Here is a 12,382-nt window from a genome sequence, read left to right as displayed (position 1 = left end):
ATCGTAAAACTATAGATCAGTGCGATCCAAATTAATTTTATCCATGGTTATCTGTTGATTTGTTTGCGAGCCAATGACAATGCTGGCTCAAATGACTGACGCTATATTTGTACAGTGTTGTACGTTGACGCCGAGGCTAGCGCCGTCAGTTTATTTTTTAGTTGATGGAAGTGATAGCGCCGTCAACTATTTTGCCGATTTTAAGCGTCACGCGCTATGTGTCAGTTTTCGTTGTAGATTTTACAATTTCTTCATGGCAAAGAAGTGCAATCTGGCCAGTGGTCAGCGCGACTCATCCGAATTACCGGCTTTCGCATTGGTTGGAATCGCTCCCTGGAATAGCTTACAAGCGGAAGAATTTCGCCAAATGGTGATCACTGATCACTCGTATCGTGAGCAGTATCGAGAACGAGGGATCAGAGAGAGAAAGCAAAAAATCAATGAATGTTATCGCGGAGGCTGAAGATACTTTATTTCAAGAGCTCTATGCTCCTGAAAAGAGCGATGTTGATGCAGTGGACCTCGTTAAAAGATTTATATATGTTAAATAATCACAGCAAACTTGGAACAGTGATACCTTTCCGAGTAAACGTTTTTAAGACTTGTTTTTGAAATACAACACACCAATACCATCTAGCGCTGCTGCGGAACGCATGTTTTTCACTTGGTGGTCACAGCGGTAAACCATAATCTCTTCGTGGGAAAATTGTAACATAAGATTCCCAGGTCCGTTCGTCTGTATGTAATGACCGAAAAGAAACACTCTTCAGGAAACGTCTATTCGAGAATTGTATTTCTGTAAAAATAGCCTCAAAGCTGTCGAAAATGGGGTGCAACGCGATACACCACTAAAAACTTGTCACTACAGAACAGATTACTTGGATAAAAGACGGAAATTTTCGTCCAGCTGACAAGCACTAAGCAAAACAGTTAAACATGCGACCAACCTCTTCAAGCAACAATTTTAAAATGACTAGATTAATTTGCGATATCTCAAACTCACGTAAACAGTAACTGTGACGCAATAATGAAAGACATTGTCACGCAATTCAAACAGGTGTACAAAGGTGGTGATGCTATGTTTCATGTTTAAACAGGTTTGACACAAGTCTTACGAACGATGGTGCAATTTTGGCTCATTTTTAGGAAAAATTCCATGACGTAATACGCTAAGATTCAGTAGACCTGAACGGTTTTTATATGACGTTTGATTAGGTGAACAATTGTCTGAAACACTTGGAAAGGACATTATGCTTCCCAAACGCAGCAGATTGTCAGACAAACATTTTGAAATGCTTGTGTTTCTACAAGAAAATAACTAATAAGCTAAGCAGCTAATTACAATACAGTCTCAAAACATAATACCTGCTCTTTATTTATAGCGATTATTAGCCTAAACTTGGTAAGGCGAAATACTTCCGCTTTGTGAGACCATGACTGAAATAGTGCTAGAAATTAGCGCTGACGCCGTCAATTTCTTTAAGAGCTGACGCAGTACTTTACTCCGTGAAGTTTTTAGGCAATTCACGCTAACGCTGACGCAGTAAATTTATTTCATTGACGCGTACAACACTGTATTTGTAATTGTTGAAAAAAATATTTTGTAGTCTAATGCTGGTTAGCAATATGTCACGAACGCTCAAAAACGCTGTATCAACAAGGGTGTAAAATATTTGTAAAAGTTTATATCGTCATTGAACTACTTTCTTCTAGTGCAGAGTAAAAGCAAATCACTACGACAAGAATTGTGATGTCATCTTATTCTAACTCTCAGTAAGATTCTTTTTGTAGGTTACTCAGGAAAGACCAACCAAACATTGCGTGCGGTAGGTTATTTGTGGACAGCGAATTGCATTCTCAGACCATGCAGTGCTCTCTAAACCAAAAAGTTGATTAGATTCACTGAACAATCAAGCAGCTCTGATCATGAGTATAATTAAAAGCCTACATTGTTTAACCTTTCATAAGCCCAGAATTATTTCTGCCGCGGAATAACAGGTGGTTACCATGGATGGCTCTGTTTGTATTTAATAATAATATGAAATTTGTTTTCACTTTCTCCCCACCATTGAAAATTTCTGTGTAGCCTGCGCCACTCATTTAAAAATGTGCTTTTTCTCAAGGTTTATGCATGGCACACATAAGCTTACTGATGAATGGAATGCTCAGTACTCCATTTTCCTGACTATACTATTGTAGGAACTAGCCTAATTTGAATATAATTTATCTTTTCAAACCCGTTCGCAGAAATCACGTAAATCAAGAAACTCTGGCGGAATTTTGCAAATCAGTTCAGTTGTTTTTATTTCTGATCATCACAGCGAAAACAATACATGTCAACATAGCACGGGCCGAGAAAAAAGTAGAAGCGACAAAACGGGTTGTAGGGTTGTCAAAGAAATTAAAACTGATTCTATGTATAGAGGGAAGTTTGCATCGTAAACTGCCCACCAAGAGGTGGCAAAAAAAAAATCCAAAATGCGGCCGCATATTGAAAAGTTTGCAAAGCTCTGAACTAGACAGCGGCTGAAATGTGTCTATGTCAATCTACATTTGATTTTGTAACATGTATTATTGCAGTAGCGTATTCATTGTAAGTCGGCCTACTTATAAAAACTACCATAATCTTTTCAGTTTGTAAGGTGACTTTTTCAACAACAACGGGAATGAAATCTCAGCTTTATCTATACATTGTTCTCTACAATGTTTTATGTAAGTAAAACCTTTTACTGGCTTGTTGCATTCAATGTGATAATGGTTGTTTTTTTTAATAGCAACATAATGCTTAACGCGTCAAACGTCTTAACCCTTTGAAGGTTGGGATGGAGGGCTGTCAATTCAACTTTTTTGTATCAACAGTTGTATCTCTAAAACCACTGAGGCTGCGACTACGAGATTTCTTGACTTTTCCTAACTTTTATTTACCTCTATTGAGTTGAAAGTTTGAGCAAATAAAGGTTATAAATTGAGAGATTTAAGGCATTTCTCAGCACATCCTCTAAAATATTTCATATTCTATTGTTCAAAATTTTCCCACCAGCTAGATGAAAGTAATTAATTTGGCCCATGTTTCGTTAATCCTAACTGTTTCACAGCGTGAAAGGAATTGGCTGTATGTAAAATTATGTAAAAAAATTTTAATCACAACATTGCAATGCATGTTCTTCATTACTCTACCAAAAAATAATGTGTAAACTCACGCTACAATTACAGTCATAAGTCACCTCAACATTTCAACGTATGTGAGCAGTTCTAAAATTCACATAGTTTTAATTTTCAGATATGCTCAGCGTGAATAATTTTACAAAATGAATCCCAAATTTTGAAACCGTGCCTTTAAAAAATGACAGAGATATCACTCCTAAAGTATAAGAAGAATCGACAGCCTCCCCCCAAACTGAGCAAGACTCCAGAAGTCCAACCTTCTAATGGTTAAATAGTTGAGTGTGACCTTGTAGGTAGGCTACAGCTTGTGCTTTTTTCGCTTCTTTTATGAATTCATTTAAATTAACTGTTTTTTTATCTCAACTGCTATAATTTTACTTTATTCAAGTTTAATTATTTGGATTCATTTAATTAAATTATAAGTCATTAAATTTAAATTAACTTTAAACTCATAGAAATTAACTGCACACTGCATTCTTTCTATTGATTAACTTCAATAAAGATCTCATATTTGTAAAGTTACGTTAAATTTTTCTTGTAATTTTTAAATTTTGTGCATGTATAAAATTCTGCTGCATTTGTATGCAAATGCGTTTTAGTATAGGCCTACGCTCGTTTACTATAGCAAAGACACATGCAAGACGCTAGCCGGTCGTGCTGAATATCATCGGAGTTGAAATCGGGACATGAAGAGTCGGGCTATCCGGATAGAGATTAACCGTTTAACCGGTACTCTTTTTTTCTAATTAACATCCGGATATATTTTATTGACTAACCGGATAACATAAAACGTACGTTGCTAACACGTTTTACACCTTTTTAGCAAGTTTAGGTGTGCTTATGTGTGAATGTGACAGTTGTGAGCTTTTGTGCCTTACAAAGAAACACGAACGACAGAAACTATTATTTTTGTCAATGCCTGTATAGTAGGGTTAGGACTGTAAAGAGATTTAGTCGAAAAGTTTTGAATTCGAGTGTACACTTTGAATTGACAAAAGTTTAGAGATATTGAAACAAATTGAAACTTTTAAAAAATAAAAACACTGTAGGCCTACCTTGGGGCTACTTTCTGTGATCAATAAATGCGGGGACATAGTGAGCTCACTATATCCCCGAATAAATGGTAAAAGGAAAATGCAAATTCGTCTAAAGTTCCATTCACAGTAACAAAGCTACTCTCCTGGTTACATAATTTAACAATCAATGCGTAATTTTGCTTCATAAGAAATACGTTGCAGCTACAATAAATATTGAGAATGCGTGACTTTATTATTTAGATAGCACGTGCAGACATCCACAATAAACTGTGCGACGGTTAGATGATTTTGCAAGCCACTATTCGTGTAAATTCCGGAAGAGAGGTTGTCTGTGGATTACTGTATATTATCCTGTTAACCTGTTAGCTTAAATATAAATATCCGGGTAGGCTATATCCGTCATCCGGATAGTAAAATTTATTGATATCTGAAATAACCGTAAGGACATAGAACAATATTACATTTAACTTTTGCTGCCTGTTTACGAAATGTGAATTAAAGTTATGTTGAAAATAAATTAACCTTTTAGTAATTAACTTTTTCTTATCTTTTACCAGGTGGATCAGTGAACTTATGGAACGCAAAGGCCCAGGTTTCAACAGGACAAGGTATGGTTTTACTCAGTGCTGTGTTAAGCTCTTTGTGGGCCTCGAGGTCACAATAATTTTTGGCTTATTATATTGTCAAGCAGACCTATGGTAATATAGTGTGTATTTTCACCGCACAGTCATGAAAAGGTGGTTCACTCAAATAGAATTTTTCACCAGTTTAAAAAACTACACAAATGTAAGTAAGCGTAAACATAGGTCTCTCAAGTCATAGCTTCACCTTTGCTAGGAATGAAAACATAAAGCAGCAATAATGTGAAATAAAAATACTTGCGACTGCCATGATGCAGTTATTATTTCTAAATGTATGCTGGTTCCACTTGCTGATAGCAATCTTAGTTAAGCCTATCAGATTAATCACTCACTAAGAACGCCTGCATACGGATAAAGCTTCATAGTCATCAACTCAGCTGTGTACAGAAAACAAACAAATGTACGGTAACTACAGTAGAAACAAACTCGGGGGAGGGGGGCGGATCCCCCCCCCCTTCCCTTGACACAGAACCAACCATAGGGCAGTCAGAGTCGCTACTATAAGTTGGTAGTCTAAGTAGAGGATGCTAAATACAACCTTTCAACCTTTGAGTATATTTTATGTGAATTTGGACTACCTTTGTGTTACTGCCACGTGCCACTATATAAATATTGAACAAGATTTTACGACTAAAGCAGAAAATGCAAACAGCATCTACCAAAAAAACGAAGGGGTGTACCAGCAAACATCTATTGGATTGGCCCATGATACAAGAGAAGCATCCACAGAGAATACAAACTGATATGCATAAATCAACAAGTGAATAAAGAATTAACAGTAACCTTTTACTGTTATTGAGGGTCTATCCTTTTACCAACCCAGACTAGCTTTCTGGTTAAACCGAATACCTTAAACTCGATACCGATTGTGTTCTTTTTTGTACAACACACCAAGTATAAATTGGGTAACAACGTAATGACATCGTGAACCAGATTATAAATTTAAAAATGAGCCCTGTCGCTAAAAGGCCTTCGCTGGTATAGAGCGACAATAAATAAAGCTATAACATTATCATAGTCGTCATTTGCACATGAATAGGGAACTGTGTTTCGAAAACTTGTGGAAAAACACAATTACCACAGCGAAACGGCAGCATTAGTTTGTAATAGATCGTTTTTATTTGCACATATGAAACTATTAGCTCTGCTTTGTCTTGGCATTTGTTTGTTTTGCAGCTCCCTATCCGGTTAGAATTGATCCTGAGTCTTTGTCAGTAAGAACCGGACGCAGGATCACCATCCGGTGTATTTATGATGACGTGGCACCAGATGGAACACAGTCCCGTTATTTCCTGGGAAGTGATACTGTTGTTAAAGACAAAGTAAGGCGACTGGAAAAATGATTTTTATAAAATGAATTAAGTGACTAGCAATTATTCTTTAAACCAATTTTATTTTTTAAAGATTTGTTATTTTATTAGAACGTCTTGCTTAGAAAACAAATTTTATCGGTATATTGACAGGCGAGAACTTTTGTAACTCGACAAATGAATAAGGAAGACAATGGCTTGTCAGTCTCCTGTCAGGCCATCACTCCTTACACTGAAGCTGTACCTACTTCTGGGAGGTCACCTGTCTATACACTGGATGTCACATGTAAGTTGATTATTTCTGATTCATATGAAAGTATTTGTGAGTGTAGAATGTTTCATCTCGTCGTTCTACAACGATTTACGTTTAATCAACGTTGCATTACTCAACAATTAATCAATATTTCAGCTTTTAGTGTCAAAAGTGTAACTCTTGTAAGCATTTCGTCGCTAATAAGCTGAACTATCGTAACTCTAAAAATGCAGTTTTGAGAAAATTGAATTTTAAATTCACGCTGTCTTTTCTGTACATTGTATAATCTTTCTAAAAGTTCTCCAACGGAAAAACATAACAACTAAACATTGTTTTTAACATGAAGTTTTGTTGTTGAAAAAACGATAACTATTTTTTGCAAAAATTGAACGTTAGAAAAATGAATATGGACATACGATAGTTTAACAAAAAAAATTGTCGAAATGTAGTTACAATAATACAGCAAAAATTGTTGTATTCGAAATAGGAAGAATTATAATTAAGCTTTAAACATCAACATGCATAAAACAATATTGAAAGAAACGTAGCAGACAACCAGTAACTTACTGAGTTTAAAGTTCTAGTCAGTTGTGTCTGCAGCTTCCAGGGTCTCATAAACGGAAATTGTTTCGTAGAATGTATGGTAGGTACGTGGTAGGCACATAGCCAGTTTTCTGCAAAGGTTCATTAAATCCTTTTTCTTAGCTTGAGATATCGTTAGTGGTGCATGGTATAGCTGTTATAAAGTAACTTTGTTAGGCTACTTTGTTGAAGCCTCTTCAGGTGGATCCCAACATTTTTCGGCTCTTCCAAAGCTGAAGAGCTCATCAAAATGCTATCGCTAGTGTAGGTGATAACTTGAGCTTTAGATATTTTAGCTGTGCCTTTTTTTAAATAATCTGTTCTGGCAGCTGTGGTAGATCCAATATTTCTTTTTGGTCCATTTCAACGACACGATACTTTGTTTTCGATGCTCCCTTGATCCACATGTACCACTGCTCTGGAGTGAATATTTCGACATTTATTCTGGCTCGTTCAAACACCGAATGCACATTGTCATTTTCATTTTGAGACTGTCCACTTTCAAAAAAATAATGGCTTATTCTTTCAACTGAATTTGCTTCGTATAGATAGAAGAAACCACGAAAATAAGGTGGTAATGTTCCAATTTCTATTTTGGCCACAACAGGCATCACTGAAAAAATTTACTTCTTTCTTGTTTTGGGCATCCCATTGTTTAACCTTTTGTCCTGTAGGAGGGGGTCGTGTGAGCTTAGTACTTTTTAAAGCAATATCACTAAAGAACTACGCGATCAACACCTTTGAATTTTTTTGACTTTTCCTGAAAATTATTCAAGTGTTTATTACGCTTTAAATGACGTTGCTATTGTCTATAGTTTTAGAGATATACCATAATTTTCATAACATACGCTAATATTTTAGCTTGCTACTAGCTAGTTCTTTGTTTTCAAATTATACGGATTAATAGGATTACTGAACACCGCCGTGCGTGGAACTGCGACGCAGATATCTCATGAGTTGGCTTTGTTGTAAAGCATTCAACCGTAATGATTCTGCCTTTTGTTTGCAAACTAAAGTTTTGAGTTGCTTGGATTAATCTTTGAATTACATCTGAGTTTTCTTGAAATTATCAGAGAGCAATCGATACGCTATGCTGAAAAAATGTCATTTTACATTTGTTGCTAACTTATAACAGGAAGCAGTAGGAAAATTCTGGACAAAACTCAGTTGATCTCATAAAACAAACCGACTGATGTGACAAGTTTTTTGTTGATTTCTTGTCGGAAAGCAACAAGGAGTGAGTTCTTGACCAGCCCATAAACTTCTGCATGTACCGGTACACTTATATTCACATAAATATTTATAAATGTTTGTTGTAGTATTTGCAGTTGTAGAAATGTTGTATAAAAACAAGTGATTTAAAGATACTGAAAAGAACTTGACATCGGCTATCTAAACTGCTCTGCTTTTGTGGAAAAAACATGCGCATTTAAATTATTGTGCTTTGACAAATATTGCACAATGCACATATTGTATCAGCAATGAATCGTTACCTAAATGGTAATTTTGCAGTTTCTTGAGAGATTACATAATTATTTTTTCTCTGCGAGGATCCAAAACTTTTGGTATATGTCAGCAGAAACACTATTAGGACCAACTCAATATATTCAAACCTTTTATTTAAATAAAGTAAACAATATCACACCAAATCAGAAGAATCGGTTTATTTAAATACAGAGCTTTCGCCACACAAGTGTGGCTTCATCAGTATAAACTATTTAAATAGAAAAAACATTGATAGTTTATACTGATGAAGCCACACTTGTGTGGCGAAAGCTCTGTATTTAAATAAACCGATTCTTCTGATTTGGTGTGATATTGTTTACTTTATCTAAAATGTTTTGTCACACCTTGCATCCCAGTGGATCATCAGTCGAATTATAGGAAAATTTGATGAGAAGTTTAGGAACGAAGTTTTGTTTTGGAATTTTATTTTAATGTTGGTCTTCAAAAGCGTATTTTCATAAAAGCTTACCTCAAAACCGTGTAGGCCCGTATCTTTTTCTCAAAATATTTGAACGTTTATTTCATTTGGAGCAGAGGTGTTTGTTGGTTGGAAAAAAGCTGAAAGCAATGCCTGGTTTTTGTAACCTATCATAACGTAATGTATCAGTCAGCAGCTCTTTTGCCTTTTTGTCTTCGAATATACTTCCGTGACAAAATATTGGCTTTTGTAATAATGCCATTAACCGCGAAGTTGCATTCTCTGACTGCATCTAAAACGCTATACCATACTCAGCAATTTTTCTAAAGCATTGTTGCACAAAATACATATCTGACAAAATAAGGGAAATGTGCTGAACTGCATTATTTTGATACGGAACCTTTTTCTTGTCTCATAAAGCTAATTAAAAACAAGGGAAAACGATTTTCGTCGTTTGACGCAAAAGTATGTGTATTGAGGTTTACCTTGGTTTGCATACTGAAAAATGAAAATCATAACAAAGAATTTTTCTGGGTGATTTTCACAGCTTTTTGATCCTTCGCGATGATATCAGTTATAGTTTTTATCAGATGGAAGCTGTTCAAACTTCGTTTTTTTTTGGAAAACTATGGTTTATTCAAGAATATAATACTTTGCGAATATACTTCATTTTTGTGTTTTTACTTCAACTTTTTCACAAGCAAGTCTTTACAAAAAAAAAAACTTCAGTGTGAGCCGTGAGCCTACCCATTAATGGCGATGAGTTACTGGCAACGTGAGTCAATTCTCGATTAACTAAAGTAGCCTAAGGGGACCAGAAAGCTGTGGCCTAAACTTCATTACTTTTCATCAAAATATTGCACATTGGGAACAGCAGTCACTTTGTTCCAAATCAGCAAATCATTTTTGTCATTGGTTCAACGTCTGCAGACGTCTGAACCAATATAAAACAAAATTGGTTTTCTGGGTCTTTAGTTTGGAAAAACATCTTTATGATGTATTGTGACGTAGTCTATCAATGTGCAGTAGTTTGTGCGCCTTTTTTTGGGTGTGTATCAATTGGGCCTACAAAACATTGGCTTTTGCAGTAACGCCGTCAACCGCAAACTGGATCTAAAATGTTGTTTCAAAATTTGAAGAGAAAAAAATTTTCTAATGTGTAAGAAATAGCTCGACACAAAATGCATGCCCAACAAATTAGAAAAAAATGTACTAAATGTTATCTTGCAAATCTAGTTGACAACATAAAAAAGCCATTTCAATCATTTAGACATCAACGTAAATTTTTAAAATATAATAACCTTCAATTTTGTAGAAGGAAAAAGTCAAAACTATAGTGTTTTTTTGTTTGTACGACAATAGCAATCAGCCTTAAAAAAATTTTTTTGCAAGATTTGATATCTTGCTGAATGTATTTACTTTTTGTATCGTTATGACACAGCTTTGAGTTTGTCACACAGAACGGGACTTCCATTTGGTAATGTACAAACAACCTCTTCTTTAGCCTACCAATACGATTTGACTAAAAGATTATTATCACTACACTTTAACAAAACTGTTTGCAAAATTATTTCATTCGGAGCAATGCCTCGTTTTTGTAACGTAATCTATCAGTCAGCAGCTCTTGTGAATTTTGTCTTCCAATACATTTCCGTGACAAATGATTGCCTTTTGTAATAACGCCATCAACCGCGAAGTTGTATTTTCAAACTGCATCTAAAATGCTATACCATACTCAGCAATTTTTCTTAAGCATTGTTGCACAAAAAACATATCCGACAAAATAAGGGAAATATGCTGAATTGCATTATTTTGATACGAAACTTTTTCCTTGTCTCATAAAGCTAATTAAAACCGGTGTAGCCTCCACACTAGCCATCAAGACTTTTCCCAAAAACATGTGTTTCTCGGCAGTCGAGTGTAGCAAGAATTGACAGCGATAGACACGTGTTTCGCCCATGAGGCTGGGCTTATCAGTATCGCACCACTAATTCATGCCACATAGTCTTCAACCGCTGCTTTTGTCAGTCAATATAGAGTAGCCTAAGTGGACCAGAAAGCTGTGGCCTAAACTTCATTACTTTTCATCAAAATGTTGCACATTGGGAACAGCAGTCACTTTGTTCCAAATCAGCAAATCATTTTTGTCATTGGTTCAACGTCTGCAGACGTCTGAACCAATATAAAACAAAATTGGTTTTCTGGGTCTTTGATTCGGAAAAACATCTTTATGATGTATTGTGACATAGTCTATCAGTCTGCAGTAGTTTGTGCGCCCTTTTTTTGGGTGTGTATCAATTAGGCCTACTAAAGATTGGCTTTTGCAGTAACGCAGTCAATCGCACACTGGATCTAAAATGTTATTTCAAAATTTGAAGAGAAGGAAATCTTGTAATGTGTAAGAAATAACTCGACACAAAATGCATGTTCAACAAATTAGAAAAAAATGTACTTAATGTTACCTTGCAAATCTACTTGACAACATAAAAAAACCATTTCAATCATTTAGACATAGACGTGAATTTTTGAAATATAATAACCTTCAATTTTGTAAAAGGAAAAGTCAAAACTTCAGTGATTTTTTTTGTACGACAATAGCAATCAGCCTTAAAAAGATTTTTTTTGCAAGATTTGATATCTTGCTGAATGTACTTATTTTTTGTATCGTTTGGACATGCCTTTGAGTTTGTCACACAGAACGAGACTTCCATTTGGCAAAGTACAAACGACCTCTTCTATAGCCTACCATTACGATTTGACTAAAAGATTATTATCACTACACTTTATCAAAACTCTTTGAAAAATTATTACTTTCGGAGAAAAGTGATCATTGATGGAAACGTATCGCTTTTGTAAGGCATCGTGACAGTTTATCAGTCAGAAGTTTTAGACGCTTTTTTGTGTTTGGAGTGCATGACGGCCTAAGTTGGAACGAGCTCCTTTCGAAGCAAGCTTTGGATAGGTTGTTGTTCAAACACCACGTGACACCATTACGTTACTTTTTTGTATTCAACCGCTGGCCAGACTGCAAATCAAACACTTTTTACATCAATTCAACGTCTGACATCATATTAAAAACGACTGAATAGCGGATCCCTGGGATGTGATGCAAAATACAAAGCGTTTTTTGATATAACCAAATTGGACAGTGTAAGTTTTTACGAACGTTTTCGACATCACAAGGTATCCTCTTTAGAAATAACAATATTTTTACATGTAAACAAAATACAATGGTCAAATATTAACTTTATCAACAGGAAAAAAACTTTTTTCTCATCTTGCCTATCGTACACATCACATCATCTGATCTGTTTGACGCCTTTTGCAGTGATCTTTGGGATTCTTGTGTTTGTTGTTGAGTGTTTAGCTGGTCAGAAGAATTGTGCAACTTTTCTTCTGTTAATAAATTTAGCATGTGTTTGGTAAGAACGTGAAAGCATGTCGTCGATGTTATTTTGATGATATAACAC

At 35.4% G+C, this 12,382-nt stretch overlaps 1 protein-coding gene across 1 annotated transcript; it reads left to right on the top strand.

Annotated features, from left to right (window-relative positions):
- The first annotated feature begins 2,598 nt into the window (after window positions 1–2,598).
- On the top strand, window positions 2,599–7,023 carry LOC145780538 (uncharacterized). Its single transcript, XM_082592165.1, has 5 exons — window positions 2,599–2,712; window positions 4,760–4,810; window positions 6,020–6,165; window positions 6,307–6,439; window positions 7,007–7,023. Exons 1-5 carry the CDS (start codon window positions 2,667–2,669, stop codon window positions 7,021–7,023), a joined length of 393 nt encoding a protein of 130 aa, XP_082448291.1. The 5' UTR covers window positions 2,599–2,666.
- The last annotated feature ends 5,359 nt before the right edge of the window (window positions 7,024–12,382 follow it).

This window comes from Aplidium turbinatum, chromosome 12 (assembly GCF_918807975.1).
Source record: "Aplidium turbinatum chromosome 12, kaAplTurb1.1, whole genome shotgun sequence".
Taxonomy (NCBI): Eukaryota; Metazoa; Chordata; class Ascidiacea; order Aplousobranchia; family Polyclinidae; genus Aplidium; species Aplidium turbinatum.
This window is presented reverse-complemented; position numbering and strand designations above follow the sequence as displayed.